Source organism: Urocitellus parryii, chromosome 6 (assembly GCF_045843805.1).
Source record: "Urocitellus parryii isolate mUroPar1 chromosome 6, mUroPar1.hap1, whole genome shotgun sequence".
Classification (NCBI taxonomy): domain Eukaryota; kingdom Metazoa; phylum Chordata; class Mammalia; order Rodentia; family Sciuridae; genus Urocitellus; species Urocitellus parryii.
In genome coordinates, this window is record NC_135536.1 from 145,706,652 (window position 1) to 145,726,399 (window position 19,748).

The 19,748-nt window shown below is 35.5% G+C and overlaps 1 protein-coding gene across 3 annotated transcripts in view; it reads left to right on the top strand.

Moving 5' to 3' along the window:
* Positions 1 to 1,194: 1,194 nt before the first annotated feature.
* Lrrc28 (leucine rich repeat containing 28) overlaps positions 1,195 to 19,748 on the top strand; it is a 136,142-nt gene continuing 117,588 nt past the window's right edge. For 2 of the 3 annotated variants that reach the window (XM_026394714.2, XM_026394716.2), the window contains exons 1-2: positions 1,195 to 1,302; positions 4,936 to 5,163. In XM_026394714.2, the coding sequence (XP_026250499.1) occupies positions 4,996 to 5,163 (168 nt within the window). In that variant the 5' untranslated portion in view covers positions 1,195 to 1,302; positions 4,936 to 4,995. The other variant, XM_026394715.2, reaches the window with a different exon arrangement.

Here is a 19,748-nt window from a genome sequence, read left to right on the forward strand (position 1 = left end):
GCTTCCTCATTTTAAGACCCGCAAAAAGTTTCTGAGGTATTATGAAACTCCATAAAAGGTTTTAGGAATACAGGTTATGTATGTACATGTCACATCAGTAACTCCGGAAGGCCAGATTTAATAAATAATTGATAACCATCTGATTGTAATTCATACCTTATTTTGGAACCAGTGTTATTTAGTATAACTCTTTCTAGATAATTCATATCTAAAAGTAATTAGCCAACATAAAACTAGTTCACTATAAAATTTAACGTTGACAATAAGCAAGTTATCAGACCAAGCTTTTCAAAGGACAAAGAATAAGTTCTAGAAGATTTTTTTTAAAGAAGGAAAGGTGCTATAGTTATGAACACAATATTTAAAAAAAGTTTTTAATGTTCCCGAACAATGCACGTATTGAAAGACAAACAACAAAAAACCCCAAAGCCCTCTTCTTTTGATGTCTTCGTTGACAGGAATTTTTCTCTTTAAGAAATATTTTTTGACATCCTACTTAGCCATGCTAGTAACTGTCATAATGTCTAAATTATTATTGTGCTTTTTGGCAACTGTTTCTCAAAATAGACCTTGAGTGTTAAAAGTGCAGACTACTTCCTCATCTTTGGAACCTATCAGTGAGCTCTTTAACCCAGCGCTTGGGCTCACGGTTCACTGACGAACCCTGCATGACATAAATCTATCAGTCTCAGTTTTAAACCCATTAGACTGGTATAATATCAGTACCTGTGTCATGGGATTGCTGTTTAGACTTAAATGAGATAATCTGTGCACGGCTCTTAGAATGCCCCAAGGTACACAACAAGCGCTCCGTCGCGGGTTTTGTCATCCCTCAACCTACGGATTGAATAACCAGTCCGAGCGCCTGAGTGAATGTACAAACAAAAGAACAGGTCAACGACCAGCGGTTCCTGACGTTGGCGCTGGCTAAATTACTCTTTCAAGGTAACTAAACAAAGAGTAGCTCTCTTCCATCCCCACGCGGGAGCCGGAAGCAAAAGCAGAGCCCCTGGAGGGACCAAGCAGTGCTCTCCGCCAATAGGAACATCGCTTGGAAAACGAGCCTATCGTCTCACCTATCGTAAAAACGCGAGAACTGAGACGAATTATCGCGAGGCCCTGTTCTCCTTTCCTCGGCTCCCTCTTCCCCAACTCCTAGTAGTGCGGGTTCCGCCCCGCCCCCGGGGCCCGCCGGCGCTGGCCATCCCGCCTAGCCCCTCCCCGCCCCGCCCCATCCGCGGTCCCTAGGCTTGCTGTCCAGCTCCGCCCGCGCTCGGGAGCGCGGGCTGTGCCGGTTCCGAGGTGAGTGCAGCTGTCCACCCTGTCCGGAGGTTCAAGTGTCAAGGTCCCTTGGCCGAGTCTCCGGTGGGGACGCTCCATACCTGACCCGGCAAAAACGCCTGGCTGCAGCGAGTGGGACTGTGGACTGCCCCGGGCCTTGGGTCACCGAGGCTGCTGGGTCCTCCTCGCACTCCGTGGCCAGGGGATCGGACAGTCCGCCTAACACCGGTCTGTGAAACCCCTGCCACTATGCTAGCTGCTGCCTAACTGTAACTATCTTAGTGCTTAATTGGGGCAAAACAGCATGTGTTTTGCATGAGACTAATGTTAGCATTTCTTAGTACTAAGAAAATAATCTTCTATAAATGCTTGATACACAGTTTATAATTCCCTAATCTCCAGTGCTAGGATATCCGAATGGGTATTCTACCGTGTAGAATAGGTATGGCGAAGTCAGCCTAAGGGACTCCTTTCCTGCTTAACATGTGTGGGATTTTCTTAAAATGGGAGGGGTTTTTGTTTGTTTGTTTTTTTAATAATAAGATTGGTGCTCATCTGTCAAAACTCAGGTGGAGATGCAGCTGTATATACTTAATGCTAAATACACCATTTGCTTTAACTATAGGCAAGAGATAGTGTAGTAAAATAGAAAGAAAATTATGCTGTTATAGGCTCTGTTGCCAATGAATGCATATTGGAAAACCATGAGCACTGTTGACAGCTTTCAGATTGCATTTGTATAGACTATCTGCCAGTCTATCTTCGATGCAAAATAAAATGCATTTTCTCAGGGTGTAATGATGGTTTTGAGGTAACCAATTCCAGCCAGAGCATTCGGAAGGAAAACCATCTGGTTAATTCTCTTATTGAATTTTCTATCAGTGAGCGTGGATGTATTTTGCTTTATGAAGCAAAGACTTCATTTATGTAAGTTTTGCATACCACATAAATGATAGAAGAAGCACTAGTTACACTGAAGTGCATGAAAGGATGCCTTGTATGATGCTGCACAGACTTTGCAGTTTGCAGTTAGGCCACCTGCTTTGAAATTCTGGCAGGTTACTTTCTAAGAAACTCTGTTCTTATCTAGAAAATGGGCTAAGCAATGTTGCAATGCATGGTTGTGAGGATTAGAGATCCTTATGGCATGCAGCAAGTTTATACAATCTATAAATGGTTTTGAGATGGGTAGATGAAAAATCAGCCTTCCAGTATTATTCCAAATATTCTAATTTCATCCACTCATTAACTGTTTGAAGGCTTGCTTTTAGATACTGTGCTAGTTGTGCAGACATGAAGAAGCAGCAAAATCTCTGCCCTCAGGGTTTTACAGGCTCTTGGTAGATTAAGAGTAAACAGGTGCACCAGTAAATATATAGATTACAAATTGCACAGAATCCAATGAAGAAAAACAGCTGGGTTGCTTGAAAAGAATACCAGGGGAATACTTTAACTTGAAATAGGGAATTGGTTTTTATGTTGAAACTTGGAGGTTGATGGGGAAGTGCTTTCCAGACTTAGAGGATAGCAGAACAAGAACTCAAAGGAATTTGGTAGTTCCAGGAATTTGGGAAGCCAGGGAGATTGCCGCAAATGAGGCTAGAGAAGTGTGTTGGGTCCAATGGCGAAAAGCCCTGAAGAACTGGTAAGAGGGTGATTTTCTAAGTAAGAAACTTCTGAAGGGTTTATTTAGTAAGATGTGTGCTTGAGAGAGAATGAGAAGCAGTTGGGTTTGCGTCTTCAAAGTCTCACTACTATATTTAATGTGTTGGAAATGATTGAAGTGGACTCAGACCAGTAATAAGAGTTGACTCAATGAGGATATGACAGTGTCTATGATTCTGACAGATGGAGAGATGTAGATGGATTTGAAATATATTTTAGAAATGGAAACCATCAGCTTTATGATAGTGCAGAGATGTGGGGGAATAGGAGGACGGACTCATTTATAATGCCAGCTTTCTGGAATGGGCTGCTGCATGGATAGAATTATGCTTTCTCCCCATTTACTAAGAGGGAAAAGACTTGGGAGGTTCAGACTGGTGGTGAAAATCTAAAACTCTCTGTGACTATATTAAGTTGAGATGCTTGTGAGATATCTTAAATGTTTTCAGTTTACTTCAGGGAATAATTACCTAGAAAGCTTCATTTTCCACAGTCTTTGATATTGTTATCTAGTTCCCCTAGCTTTATAGAGAATTAAGATATCTTAAGATTTCGGGTCTTGCACAAAATCACATAATATCTCATAAAGTAGGTAAGTGAGTAGGTGGAACAAATATGGGGAAATATTGGATTATTATATTGCATTGGGAATGTTATTGAGAATTTCATATTCTTTGCTCTGGCAAGGGTTGTCCTATTAGCTAGGAATTAAATTTTGGGAATGATAGAAAATAATATGAAACTTGCAAAACTCTGCTTATTGAAAGCTTTGGCATTAATTCCTGGGGAAAAGTGAAAGGTGGTTTTATGTTTGTTTTTGGGAAAGGTACCAGAAAAACAGAGTAGAATCTTTGAACAAAACTCAGCTTCTTTATAATTGTTTAAGCATTTCCTTTGTATCTTGAGGAACCTTATGAATCAGTGTAAAGAGCCCAAGTTTTGAAATTCACTGAACCTGATCTTCATCTCTTGTAAACTGTTCCCTTGGACAAATTCTGGAAGCCCTCAATTTGTTTCATCTTGTATTCAGTGATGGTAAAGTTTGTTTCAGCCAGTGGATATGATGTCAAATGTTACTTTTCTTCCTGTCCTTGTCAATTTTGTAACCAGAAGAAAATTTAATTTAATTTAATTTGTCCTGGAGCCTTTAAAGCAACACATTAATATATTAGTCAACTGAGGCCTGAAAAGATTATAATAATACAGTGCTACTGTGTCCTTTTGCAGTGTTGCTTCTTTCATTGAAAAGATGTAAAGTAATAAAACTGGGCACTGGAGGTGTTGCTTAATGATCTAACGCTTGCCTAACATGCTTGAGGCTGGACTTCAAACAATAAATAAATAAAATTAATAAAACTTTGTAACCCTGAACGTGTTTCTTTGCTACTTCAGATAATCTGCAAAGCAAAAACAAACAAACAAACACAATCCAAAACAAAACCAGAATAAAGAGATAAAAGAAAGGAAAGTTAGGATACAGGAAAACATTCAGATACTGGAAGTAAAGAAAACAGTGGTTAATGATCTATTAACATATGTGCTAATATTTTGACATATCTTAAAATAAATTCAAAATGAGATAGTTCAAGATGAATATGAGGTTAAACTGATCTATGTTCTCTTAGACAAGTATTCCTACCGCAAGTCCAAAAAATGTTTTTCTCATTAGGACCATTTCTGATAAATAGTAAGTGTTGTTTAATCAGAATATTTTATTATTTTTTCATTTTAATCTCCTAAATTTCAGTTGTTACAAAAGAAAATATAGGATAGAATGTATAATTCATCTTGTTAATGTGTGTACACATGTAGCTTTGTAAGTGAACAGATTTAAATGGTGATGCTTATAAAAAAGTCTTTTTTGTTGATGATGCTGGGGATGGAACTCAGGTCCTCGCACACATACTAGGCAAGCACTGTACCACAGATTTATACCTCCAGTCTTAGTAAGAGTCTTATAATGATTAAACTTTTTTGTTCTCTTTATAGAAATTGACCAATTTTGACAACATGTAGTGCTGCATTGTGCCTGATGGGATATGATCAATCATGGCATCCGAACTTTGTAAGACGATCACTGTGGCAAGGCTTGAAAAGCACAAGAATTTGTTCTTAAATTATAGGAATCTGCACCATTTTCCATTGGAGTTACTGAAAGATGAAGGACTGCAGTACTTGGAGAGACTCTATATGAAAAGGAACTCCCTTACCACCTTGGTATAGTATTATATTGCATTAAAAATATCATTTACAAATGTGGCCCTGACAGGGACATATTTTGTATATCCTAAGATATTCAGATCAGGATGAATATCCTCTCTTGCAGGTAATACACAAATGAGGGGTTATCGTTAGCTGTGAAATTATTATCCAAGTCACTGCAATTGTGAGGTTGCAGGAGGAGTTGTGTAGGAAAGCAAAATATTCACTAAAATACCATTTTGAAAGTTAGTGCCCACTCCAAAACCTCACTTCAGTTAGCATGTGCATCTATCTTGACTTTTGTTTTCTTTGTATGTTCAGTTTCCTATGAGTTTTAGATATTGAGTGCGTAGCAGACAATTTAAAAAGGAAACAAGAGAAAGATCAAAGAGGATAATTGAGTTATAGGCATTAAAAAGGGAATGATTTGAAGATGAAAACATTAAGTGAAACATTTAGAAAGATTAATGAAGCTTCAAGTGTTAAAAACAAAACCCCAAAAAACCCTCCTTTATAATGGCCATATGAAAATCAAAATGATTTTGAATTGGATTATCATATAATTTGTTGGAAAAAATTTTGCCACATAAGCAACATTTGATTCACACTTTATGTTCTAATAATAAGAATATAATTTTTGTTATAAATTCTATTTCATACAAGAAACTATTTTAAAAATTTTCAAGACAATGTCCTAATCAGGCTTTTATTTCCATTGCATTATAAATTTGATCTCCATTTTAAATGAATTTACTTTATATGTACTTTTCTGGCTATCATCTAGAGTCTTTACTTACTTACCCTAACTTGAGTTTTTTATTTGAATTCTCATTTTTACTCATTTTAGATGATTTATGACATATTATTGTTTCTTTCATGAATTGACCCTTTAAAAATTCCTTTCTACATAATGGGCTTTTGTAAATATCTAGAAATACTTGGTATTGCTTTCACATAAATGGCATGTGTTCCTAGAAAAATTTCATTTAATCTGTGCAAAATACCTATAGTAGGTAGAGAGCACTATAAAGTTTATCTTTGTACCTGGAAGTAAATGGATATGTATATTTTATTTTTAGCGTTTGGCACATATTGGTACATATGTTGAATGCCTCGTTAGATTTTTAAAATTAGATGTTTCAGTGTTTAAACTTGGAAAGTCTATATACAGTTACATGAATCATTTTTGCAAAATCATCATTGCATAATATGAAGCCATATTTACCTAGAAGTTTTTAGCCCTTTGAGGAAGAACTAGTGTAAAAAATATTTTTTCAAGGATGATAGCCCAGATTTTCCCATGTTTGTTACTTATGTACAAAAAAAATAGTTCATGAGTGGATTACGTCTTCCCTGTCGGTTATAGTCCAATGGAGTAGACTTTCTTCAAATAAATTAACCTTTGCTTATAAAATTTAAAGTAAACTTTTGGTCTTGTGACAGTTTCTCATCTGAAATTTCCTATTTGGAAAATATCAAGTATCTACAGTACAGTTCAAGTATATCTGCATAACGCCTCATAGCATACATTTTCAAATTCATATTCTGCTACCTTTTTAATCATCAAAGGTTAAATTGTTGCATGCTTATAATGCAAGGTGATATACTTTAATTACTTCCTCTTAGTAATTTAAACATGTGATTCATGTGTATCAAAGACCTTTTAAAGTATAAAGTGCTATACAGATATCAGGGGAGGGTGGAAATCATAGCAGTGATCCCAAACCATCCCATTCCTTATATTTAATACAGTTTACTGTGCAGTCTTTGAGAACAGATGAAATAATACTTGACCCAGAGTGCTCAAACCTAGTGAATCAGGGTTTTTAGGCTGTTTGTTGGTTTTAAGAGAAAACAGGTCCTATGGGAGACTTTGTGGAATTTGAATTACAATTGTACCATGTTCAAAAGGAGAGGGCATTATTGAACATATATAGTATCTCAAACACATTTTGGCTTAATTGGTCTTTTATTATTTATTTTTAACAGGCCTAGGAACCTGTCATTCATTTCCATTTTCATGTTGTTTTATTGTTTCATGTTAAAGTTGTCTCATTGTGTTAAATAGCTCTTCCTCAACATTCTCCTTCTGTTCTCCGCTTCTCAAGTGAAGCCACTTGGTGGGAAGAGAAGTAGGCAACAATATACAACTGCTGTCCTTCTTCCTCTGCCCTTCAAGGCGCTTGATCTAGCACAGTGGCTCATATTTGTAGGATGACCATATATGTCAGATGTTCAGAACTTGGCAAGTGCCCATATTTAGAACTGAAATACAGGAAAAAGCCTTTTTGTACACTTAAAGTAATGAACTTTTTCATTTTTTAATCACAGAAGTGATACCTTCCCTTATGTCAAACCACATAGAGGAATAGACAGTGTGACTTATAAATAAGAAAAAATTATCATTCAAAGATCTGGAGGCTGAAAGTCCAGGAGTAAGACTCCATAGATGGTGCCTTCTTGCTGAGTCCTCGCCTGGTGGGAGGAGCAAGGAGGTCTCTCTTGGGCCTCTTTTATAAGAGCACTGAGCTCATTATTGAGGGCTCTGCTCTCATGACCTAATCATCTCCCAAAGGCCCCTTATAACATCAACACCTTGGGGATAAGGATTTCAGCAAAAACTTTGGACTAGGCATAGACATTCAGGCCATGGCATCTTCCACCCTACTCACTTGTGTTTATTTAACTATATACTCTGTATTTATGTATATTTTTCCCTTTATTAATAAAAATAGAATATTACTACATGTATTTCTCTGCAAATTTCTATTTTCACTTCATTATTCCACTAACTTCTAGACTAGTAGAGATACATTTACCCTTGTACATATGTGCATACCTAAATTTAGGATAGTCTTGAAGGATTGTTGGGTCAAAAGAGACACATTTCACATTTAATAATATTTTAAAGCATTTAATATTATCACTTATTTGTATGGTTAAGAACTCTTCAGACTTTATTTTAAACACAATATGAGTTGGTTTATACAGGAAATCAGTTATGTAATAGATGGGTAAATAAGAGGTAGTATAGGAAACATAATTTTAATTTCTAATATTTGCCTTATTTTAAATGCAGTTTGAGAATTATTAAGTCTCTCATATTTGAGATAGTTATAAGTAAGAGTAACATAGGATTTATGTTTGTCATATAAGTATTCATACATTTATGGAATGAATAACTGAATATAAAGTAGAATTACATAAACACTACAAGAGTTCTAGACTGAGAGCCTTCAAGGGCAAGAACAATGTCTTGAGTTCTGCATCCCCAGTGTCTGGCCTACTGCCTAACATTTGTAGGACACATAATTTAGTTCTTTGTAGCAGGATTGTTAGAAGATTTTAAACATATATTTCGTTTGCATGACACTAAAAAGTGACTTTAACAGGAGCTTAGGAGGTAGAGCATTATTCATTCATTTAGCATAGATTTATTCAGTACTTCTTGTATACCCAGTACTTTTTGAGACACTGACAGTAGATAAATTATGGAACAAATTCTTACTCATGGAATTTTCAAGATCATGATTTGTGGAGAGTGAAATTTTAAATTACTGTTTTGAAGTCTACATGGCAGTTAGCTAGAGAAAAGTAATAGACTTGTTGCACTTTGTTTAGCAAGCATTTGGTGAAATGGCTGAAGGTAGAATCAAACCATCTGCTTGTATAGGGGGTGTTCTCTTGCTTTAGTCAGCTGTTTGAGGTGTGAGTAAGGGGATTTCTACATTTCATACAGGTTTAGATTTTTGCTGGGTGGATGCAATACAAGTACAGAGAAACTAAGAGGTTTAGGATATTGGCAAGAGAGTATTTAAATGGTAGGAGGTGAAATCTGAACTCTTTGGGAGGCAAAGTAAGGAAGGAGTGGTGAGGATGGAGAGAAGCCAAAGGACCCATTGATGTTAAAGATGTTCTGCATGATTGAGGATTGGAATATTGTGAGCCAGCTGAGGATTGGAATATTGTGGTTGCTTATGAGCACTTTAATCATGGAGAGTGATGATGATCTGTTGATGGTGACCAGGTCTGGTATACAAGATGGAGGGGGCCAAGATAGAGCCAGGATCAGTAGCTAGGGTCTTTTTAAGAGGGAGGACAATATTTGGAATATAGTTTCTAGTTTAATTTGTACATATGAATGGACCAAAAAGTTATCTTAGTTTTAATGAAAGAGGGAAGTTCAGACTTAGGGCTAAATAACAAGAGCAGCTGGATTCTCTAATTAAGCAATTATTCTATGCAACAAGAGAATTTAACTTAAAAGTTATATTCTAGTGAGATTGAAGGGAGGAGGAGGTCTGTCAATCATTTTCCTGAATTGGGCTGGGGGTTGAGGCACAGATGTTTTTTCTTTCTTGTTGACCCAAGAGAAAATGTTTCTTTATTCTCCACATCTAATTAGGGACAGGCATATGATAAAAGAATATAGGCAGTAAAAAAAAAAAAAAAAAAAAAAAAAACCACACATGAAAGGGGCCTGGGGTTGTAGCACAGTGGTAGAGTACTTGTCTAGCATGTGGGGTGCACTTGGTTTGATCCTCAGCACCACATAAAAATAAATAAATAAAGGTTAAAAAACCACATAAATAGACATTCAACTTCTATTAGAAAACTGATAAATCAGTGATCATTTTTAGCCATTGGATTGCCAAAAAGTAAAAACATTAATACCTAGTGTTAAAGATTATATTAATACCCAATCTTGGAGACCAATGATGGTCAAACACTGTTGGAGTGAAAATTGACTTGATATTTGTGTTGATTGGTGGAACCTTGTTAGTAAAATATTATATGAGTATGTGTTTGAATCAGCATTTTCACTTGCAAGAATTTATTCATCCTCCCCCCCAAAAAACCCAAACCCATCTGTGAACAAGGATGTTCATCACAGCACTGTATATGAAGAATTGTTTTAACCTAAATGTTCATCAAAATTGGATTGTTTGAAATATGGTAGCAGCTAACATCGCTTGAGTCTTGAGTGCCATCACTTGAATGCCAGATCCTGTTTTAAGCAAGTATTATTTAATCCCTATCTTATGAATATATATAAGGCATCAAAAGGGTTGCATTAAACTGAGTAGTGATTATAGCTCTGAACAAGTGAAGGGTGTGAAGGTAGGAGTAAGGGTTGAAAGAAGCATTGCCTTATTTATATTTTATAGTTAAAGGGAAAGGCCCTATTATGATGTTTGATTTATAGTCTTTTCTAGAAATACTTGTTTTTATAATTAGTAATTAAAGTAAGATGTTAGGAATATAGTACCACAAAAATTTTATGCAGCTGTCATATTTTGTTAATCAAAGGGTCTAAGTGGTCTAATGGTGATGGCTTACATTTATGCTACTTTGACATAAATGATGTCTTTGAGGCTGGTGGCTATGTTGAGGGTGAGAATGGTTAGGGAAGTCACATAACTTACATTCTCTTTCTCTGTTAAATTTGGTGATACAGGTTCACTGTCTCTTATCCAAAATGCTTGGAATTGGAAGAATTTTCAGATTTTTAATTTTTGGATTTTGGAATATTTTCATATACATATTGAGATGTTTTTTGGGGGATGGCACCCAAGGGTAGACAAAAAACATTTATGTTTCATACACATCTTATACATGTAGCTCAATGGTAATTTTATGCAATATTTTTAGTGTGCCTGCATGTTGACTGCAACCTGTCACATGAATTCAGGTATGGAATTTCACATCTGTGATGTCATGTCTGTGCTCCAAGCATTTTGGGTTTTGAAGTGTTTAGGATTTTGGATATTCAAATTAGGAGTCTGGATTAAATAAGCATTGAAACAGCTTAGCTTGAGGAGAAAACAGTTTTGCTAGGGCACCACGATTACTCTGTTCTTGAGCTAGCTGTGTATAAAAGTATCCTTTTTTTTTTTACATTAAATATGTGGAAATAGGTAAGTATGTCAAATAGTGAATTTTCGTGGTTTCTTTGTTTCACTGTTTGTGTAACATGTGGTATAGTTCTGGGAAGCAGTCATTACAAAAGTGTTCTGTCTTGATAATACACATGTGCCTGAAAATGAAGTTTTGTTACCAAATCTTCTTTTCCCTTTGAATTTTCAGATTTATAAGTTTTTATTCATCACTAATTGTTTGACAGTGGTTTCTTGTGAATAGTTAAAAAGTTGTAGCTAAACCTCTTACATGTCATGATTGAAAAACACTTTTTTTTTTCTGGACCTATAACAATTCTATTTTTGATTCATAAATTTTAAAGCTAGAAGGAGCTTTATCAATATTTGAATATTTTGAGGAAACTAAGAAGAGATTAATAGATGGGTCATCTATTTAGAACAAAAGTAATTTATCTTCATTTGTGATCCCATGAGTCTGGTTTTTTATTTTAATTCTGTAGGTAATTGTTATTGACCTATTCCTAGTCCAGCACTATGCAGCTATAATTTAACCATGTTTCTTCCCTGTGCAGCAATGAGATATTAAATGGTAAGGGAAATTTCCTCTGTGAAGTTTACCTCTAGAATTTGAAGTAAAAGTCTAAGTTAATGGAAATATTTTATATCTTGTATCATTCTATGCTTTCTTAGGTAAAATATAGGGAAACTGGCTTAACCTACTCTGTGATTTGTAGTTTCTTATCTGGAGTTAGGAGGGAGGACTTATAAGGAGGTGGCAAGGTAGTCCCTTATACCACCAGACCATTTGTTTATGCACCTGAAATGTGCTAATTGCATGCAAAACTCAAAATTCATGACTCTGTGTGTATGCCCACAACTTTAAATTCATTTATTTTTATTTTTTTTAGAGAGAGAGAATTTTTAATATTTATTTCTTAGTTTTCGGTGGACACAACATCTTTATTTTTATTTTTATTGTGTGTCAAAGATCGAACCCAGCGTCCCGCACATGCCAGGTGAGCACGCTACCGCTTGAGCCACATCCCCAGCCCCTTAAATTCATTTTTAAGTATTCACTATACTGTAACATGTTACCTATACACTAAAAGTGAAACCCAGTTTCTAAATATTAGGCCTATTAAATCAGCAACAAATACTATTTTTATATAAGTAAGGAGCTCAAAATATCAGATGTTGAGCTTAGACACATCCCCCTTCCCCAAAAAACAAACAATTGTCATAAGCTTATAAAATTATTCAGGCTAAATGTAATTTAAGGTAGTTGATCTCACTTTATGCAAATAAGTGTTTACTATTCTTTTTGTGGGTTTTTTTTGTTTGTTTGTTTTTTGGTTTTTTTTGGTACTGGGAATTGAACTCAGGATTGACCACTGAGCCACATCCCAGCCCTGTTTTGTATTTTATTTAGAAGTTGGGTCTCACTGAGTTGCTAATGCCTCACTGTTGCCCGGGGCTGCCTTTGAACTCAGGATCCTCTTGTCTCAGCCTCCTGAGCGACTGAGATTACTGGCGTGTGCCATTGTGCCCAGCTTTTTGTGTATTTTTCTGTTTTGAAAGTTCCAGTTATAAAATCATGTATGTTAACTGTTTTTTTAAAAAAAATTAAAAATAGCTAGATAAGGGCAAGTGATTCTTTAACCTTCAACTTTTGTTTATGATGTATTTGTGTATTTGACTTTTACTTTTAAGCAAATATTCAAAGGTTAATATTAGCAATTTTTAATACTTGTTTTTTTTCTTTTGAGAAATTTTTGTGGCAACTAAATTTTTATCAAATTAATACACCTTCATTTTTGTAAATGTACTGTATATGCAATGCTTTTACAAATTGAGCATAGAGTATGGGGGTTGCCACTCAGTGGAAGGACGCTTGCCTAGAACATGTGAGGCACTGGATTCGATCCTAAGCACCACATAAAAATAAATAAAGTTATGTTCATCTACTACTAAATTTTTTTAATTTGAGCATAGATTTTGTAAATTTTTGCAAAGTTAAAAATTATTAGACTTGAATTTTATTTTCCATTTTTTGGCATTAAAATATTTGCAGATTTAAAGATATTTAAAAGTTTTTGTTTTATTTTTTAAAGTTTTTAATTACATTTATTTGTTCATCCTCTTTGCTTTTCATTTCAGGTATAGAGAGTAAACCCGGGGCCTATCATGTGCTAGGCAAGTGTGACCAAGTACAGTAGTCCATACCCATAATCTCAACAACTCAGAAAGCTGAGGCAGGAGGATTGCAAATTTAAGGCCAGCCTCAGCAACCTAGTAAGACCCTTTCTCAAAATGTAGCTCACTGGCAGAATGCCCCCAGGTTCAAGCCCCTATAGCAACACACACGCGCACACACACACACACACACACACACACACAAAATGCTAAGCAAGTGCTGTACCCTTGAGCTCCATTGCTAGGTTAATTTACATTTCTCAGGATACCAGTTTAAGTCTGTATAAATGGTTTAACATTTAATGTCTCAAAGTCTTCATTTATTTCTAAGAAAATGATATATAAAAATTTATTATTCATACAATTTAATAGTTATCCTTTTTTAATTTTGCATTTTAAAAACTGAGTTTAAGTGAAAAATTGGTAATGAGTATAAAGGTAAAAATCTGTACTCTTTAATATGTTACTGACCAGACTTGAGTAACTATTAAGTTAGTGGGAAGTAATAATAAAAATTCAGTTTCTCAGTCGCGTCACTACATTATAAGTGCTTGATAGCCACTTGGGGCTAGTGGCTACCATTTTTGGAAAGCATAAATAGAGAATATTTCTATAATGATGGAGAAATAAAGGAAGGGAAAATGAGTAATTAATGGGGAATGAGCCAAGAGATAAAGGCATAAATGGCAAAGGACTTTGGGGAGCAAATGGTAGCTAGGACACTGGAGGGCTTTTATGCTACTGCAGAAGAAAGGTGCCAATTCTCTCTGCTTGCATTAGCCTGCTAGGGTTTCTGGCTCTTTTGTTGATAGACTGCTCTGTTACATACATAGAAATAAAGAGAATTACTGAAGGAGGAATGGGCAAATGTTGCTGGCAGGAAAATAAGCCTACCACAGTTGTTTTTATGTAGATACAGGGTGTTTAACTTGTGTGGTGTACTGGCTCAGAAGCAATGACATCCAACTATTGACCCAACTAGAAAGCTCATTAAGAGTATCTTGAATGAGGTGTTTTTTTTTCTTTACCAAAACTTCATTACCTTGCTTTTAATTAGAAATAATTTTACTGAAGTGAAATTGGTATAACAAAATTAATCATCTTAAGTGAACCATTCAGTAGCATTTAGTACATTCACAGGTTGTGCTAACACCTTTGTCTATTTCCAAGCATTTCCATCACTTCAAAATAAAACATTTACTCATTAATTAGTTTATCTACTTTCCCCTTCTTTCCCTAACACCCACTTCAGTCCTAATAACCACCAATTTGTTCTATCTCGATAGGGATTGACCTATTCTGGATAGTTCATATTACATGGGATCATATAACATGTGACCCTTTGTATCTGGTTTATTTCACTCTGAAAATGTTTTCCAGATTCAGCCAAGTCATACCATATGTCAGTACAGTTCATTCATTTTTATGGCTCAGATTCCATTGTGTGGATATACCACCATTTGTTTATCCATTCATTCACTGGTGGACATTTAAATTGTTTCCATCTTTTGGCTATTGTAAATCGTGCCACTGTGAACATGAATATACATGTTTGAGGACCTGTTTTCAATTCTTTTAGATATTTATGTAGGAGCAGAATTGTGGAGTCATATAATTATGCATTGAACCTTTTGAGGAACTGGAAAACTATTTCCTATAATGGCTGAGTCATTTTACATTACCACCAGCAATGTATAAGGGTTCTGATTTCTTTACATCCTTGCCAACACTTGATATTTTCCATTTTTTTGTTATAGCTAATTTAGTAGGTATAAAACAGTACCTACTTTATATATACTGAGTGTCATTTTATATGCTTGTTGGCCATTTGTATGTTGTGTTGTCAGCTTTCCATCATTATGACAAATACCTGAGATAATCAAATTACACAGGGAAAAGGTTTATTTTGCCCATCGTTTTAAAGATTCAAATTCATGATTGAGCAGATCTATTCCTTTTGGACCAAAAGCAGTGGTGGGGAGTACATAGTAGAACAAAATTCCCCTCATGAGTAGAAAGCCAAAGAGAGCAAGGAGGTGACCAGGTTTCCATAATCCCTGCTCGTATCCTTAGAGCCCTTAAGACCTCCCATTAGGCCCCACCTCTTAAACCTTCCACCATCTTCAGTGGCACCAAGCTATTAACCTGTGGACCTTTGGGGAACATTTAAGATCCAAGCTATAGGTGATATTTTCTTTGTAGAAATGTCTGTTTATATCCTTTGCCCATTAAAACATATATATATTTATTTTTATGTGGTGCTGAGGATTGAACTCAGGGCCCCGCTGAGCCACAACCCCAGCCCTCCTTTGCCCATTTTTTTTCTTTTGAGTTGGGTTTTGTTTTGTTATTGAGTTATAAGAATTTATTTTGTATTCTGGATGCTGAACCCTTGCCAGACATATGATTTTAAAATGTTTTCTCCCATTCTATAGGTTTTCATTCATTCTTTCTTTCTTTCTTCTTCTTTTTTTTTAAACAGGCCATGGTATTGAATCCATGGCCTCACACATGGTAGACAAGTGCTTTACTACTAAGCTCTACCGCCAGCCCTGCTATTGGTTTTTTTCTAACTTCTTGTAATGTCCTTTAAGATATAAAAGTTTTTAATTTTTTATGAAGTCCAGTTTATCTGTTTTTCCTATTGTTGCTCATGGTTTTGGTGTAATATCTATGAATTCATTGCCAGATCCAAGATCAAAGGGATTTATTCCTATGTTTTATTCTATGAGTTATGATTTTAGCTCTTAAATTTAGATTCTTAATCCATTTTGAGTTAATTATTGTATATGCATATGTGAGTTAGGCAATCAAATTCATTCTACTTGATTCTACTTTTTTTGAATGCTACAAGAACCAAATTACATTTATTTTGTAACTTCTTTGAAATGTGCTGTTACAGGTAGGATGGAGCAGGTTTTGCTGAACCTGGAGCCCTAGTGGCTTATTACAGCACAATTATTTCTTGCTTATTTCAATACTGTCTCAGTTTGCTGTCTCTGCTTCACTGCTGTCTCTGGTTTGTGGTATCCTTCTGTGGGGATGAAGCCTGGCAAAGCTTCTGCCATCTGAAATCACAGTGGTAAGGTCTTTTACACTCAAACTCTTTAAAGCTTTCACTTGAACTTAATTTCACTGACCAAAGCAAGTCACTTAACTGTTACCAATTTGAAGAGAGAAGTACAGTCCTACCAGGTTTCCTAAAGAGAGGAACAGGAAGTAGGTGGTGCTCAGTGCCTACCTGAGAACATCATGAAATATGTTGTTGTTTGCATAGTATAGCAAGTATCTGTTCCAAGATACAAAATTTCAAAAGCATTCCCAGTTAAGGGGAGTTTGAAAGTATATGGTTAAGCATTGATTCAAAATTTGAGGTAAATTTTAACTGCTTGCTAAAGTTTACTTTTGCATTATTTATAAAGACAAACTGTTTTGTTAAGTGATAATGTTAGTGGGATTTAATGAAAAGAATCTTTGGCTTAATTTAGAAAAACAATTTTCAAATAGTTTTCTTTAACATTTATTTTTTAGTTATAGGTGGACACAATATATTTTATTGTTATGTAGTGCTGAGGATCGAACCCAGTGCCTCACTCATGCTAGGGAAATATTCTACCTCAGCCCTCAAGTAGTTTTGTAAAAGATATTTATGCTCCAGGAATTTGAGTGCAGGTTATTTGTTAAAACTTAGTTCTATGTCAAAGTTGTGAAAAAGAAGGAAAAATAATAAGAACATATTTGAGAATACTTTAAAATTATTGCTTTTATCAGAATCTTAAATTTAAAAACATGTACAAATAGCTTATAAACCTTGTGAATTAGGAGGCACTAGCTTGTGTGCCAATCATAACCTAACATTAGGTTTCAGTCACCTGCACAGCAACAAACATTGTGACATGAACTTACGGTGGCAAAATCTCTTACTTACTGTACCTAAACTATAGAAGTATAAAAATTAAAAAGTATATGGAATTTCCCATGTATTTTTGAACTACATTACTTTAAAAGAAAAGCATATGTGAAAGTAGACAATAAGGGCTGGGATTATGGCTTAGTGATAGAGTGCTTGCCTAGCACATGTGAGGCACTGGATTTGATCCTCAGCACCACATAAAAATAAATAAATGTGTAAATAAAATAAAGTTGTTTTTTTTTTTTTAAGAAAGCAGGTAATGATATTTTAGAGCACCAATAGGTGTCAACCACAGCCTGGGCCATGGGCTGCTCATTTGCCAGGCTTTTAAAACATCTATTCATAAATGATTAATTTATTTATTGTATGTTTAAGAGGCAGTATTCTAATGAACTGCAGTTTTCTCAAGGTCACTGTGCTTATTTTTAAATAAAAACACAGTGTGCTAATTATTAAAGACATAGTGATGCTCTGCTGGCATCGTTATTTCAGAAGCATTATTTCAGTCCTTAATTGTGTATACACATCTATAACTCCTAATGAGTTTATTTTGGACATATCAGAATGCTATCCGATGAAACCAAATAGGCATCCAGAAAGAATGATTGGGAGTGGTGTGTTAGCCAGATACAATATTGATATTGTATTGTAGCAGATGAAACTAGGTGAGGGTCTAACAGCATTTCTTTTGTGCCCAAGTCTTTCTTTTTATAGGAGTAGTTATATTTAGCTCCTTCCCCCAATATTTCTCTAGTTTTCCTAGGATACTTTGTATGGAAGCCCATAAATAAAAGTGTATATTTTCCTTACTAGAAGAAATACAAATATTAAAAGAAACATTCCAGGGATTTTGGAGAAATTCATAACATCTGAGGAAAGATGTTTTGAAGGACTTTATTACATGTGTTAATATCAAAACATGGGACGAAAAAGAATCACAGCTTACATCATTTTATTTTTTTAAATATTTTTTAGTTGTCAATGGGCCTTTATTTTATTTATGTGCTGAGAATTGAACCCAGTTCTTTACACATGCTAGGCAAGTGCTCTACCACTGAGCCACAACCCCAACCCCACAGCTTACATCATTTTAAAACTAAAGTGATTCTGTCAAGAGTGGATGCCCCATAAATACTTCATAAGAACATTCATATTAAGTGAGATTTTCTTATCAGAAAAGGGCAAGGAAGTATGTAAGTAGCTTGGGATACTATTGGTAAATACATCTGTATGCCACTATGAAATGAACAGTATCATTGCTTTGTCTAAAATAAACCAGTGCATTTCCATGGTATTTAGGATTAAGAAAGTTGTTCCTTAGTATAAAATACTAGCCCTTAATAATCCATTCCTTGCCATTCTCTGCAAAACCATTATGCATCTTCATATCCAATGACTAAAATACTGTAAACTAATGAGATTTGAACTGTTGAGTGTTTAGATCTCAAATTGTGCACAGTATGGTTAATTAGGCAAATAGTTAACAGTTTATATTGTGCATGCACATTAAAATTTAATTTTAGCTTTTTTAACGTTCCTGCTTAATTTATTCTTTTAAATTTTTCTGTTTATTGTTAAAAATTGAAATAAGGAGATAGAGAATAGCAATCCTAGTCCTTTTCCTGATGATAATCACTGTTACTAAGTTTCTGTATGAAAAATTATTTTGTAATTACAAATGTAAAGCTTTCTAGTCCCCCTTACAAGTGGGGACCAGGTTTTCTACTGACATGATTGATTTGTACTAGGATTTTTGAAAAATTTTTATTTCTTTAGGACTGCTATCATGGAGTTACAACAGAAAAGATTATACCTATAATTTCCTAAATGAACCTTCTCTGAAGACCCCTTTTTCCTGTTACCTCCTATGCTTAGAAGGGTAGCCAGAACTACACTCCTCTCCACTTTTTATCAGCCTGTTATAATTTTCATTTATCTTTCAGAATTCAAGTCAGATCTAATTTCTTCTAAAAGGACATTCCTGATTCTTTGTCATTGATAGCTATAGTTATGTTTGAATGTAGAATGAAAACAAATTTTTTTCTTGACTTTGTGTGCTCCTTCAATCTTAACAATTTGTATCTTAGATCTCCGTGTGCATACAGATTTGAACTGTGTGTGTCTGGGGCGCTCTCACACTGACACGCACTCCTGTGTGGAGGCTAGCTTTCAGCCTTCCCCGTTACCCACAGCTTCCAGCAGAGAGAAGCCTGCTCTTAACCTTTGAGTGGCATTGTTCTAGGATTCTTGCCAGGGAAAGGCACTTCTCCTGATGGCCACTTTCCTCTCCCTGCCATACCACACCTCACCTCCTCTCTGATCTCAGGACCTATGGTCAGGTCTTACATTCTGTTGGACTACGTGAGCTTCCCTCTGTTCATTCTGAGCCTTGTTTGGTCTTAGTACCTGGGGACCCTGGAAATTCTTCTTTCTTTTTCTTTTGGGGCATGACTTGGGAGTTTGAGTGGTACAGTACTTTCCCAGGCTGCCATGACAAAGGCATGATAAGTAGAGGTAACACTTGTTTTGGGCACAGGGACTCTGAGGGAGAATCTATTCCATGCCTTTCTCCCAGCCTCAGGGGCAGACTGCCATCTTTGGCTCCTGGCTTAAGC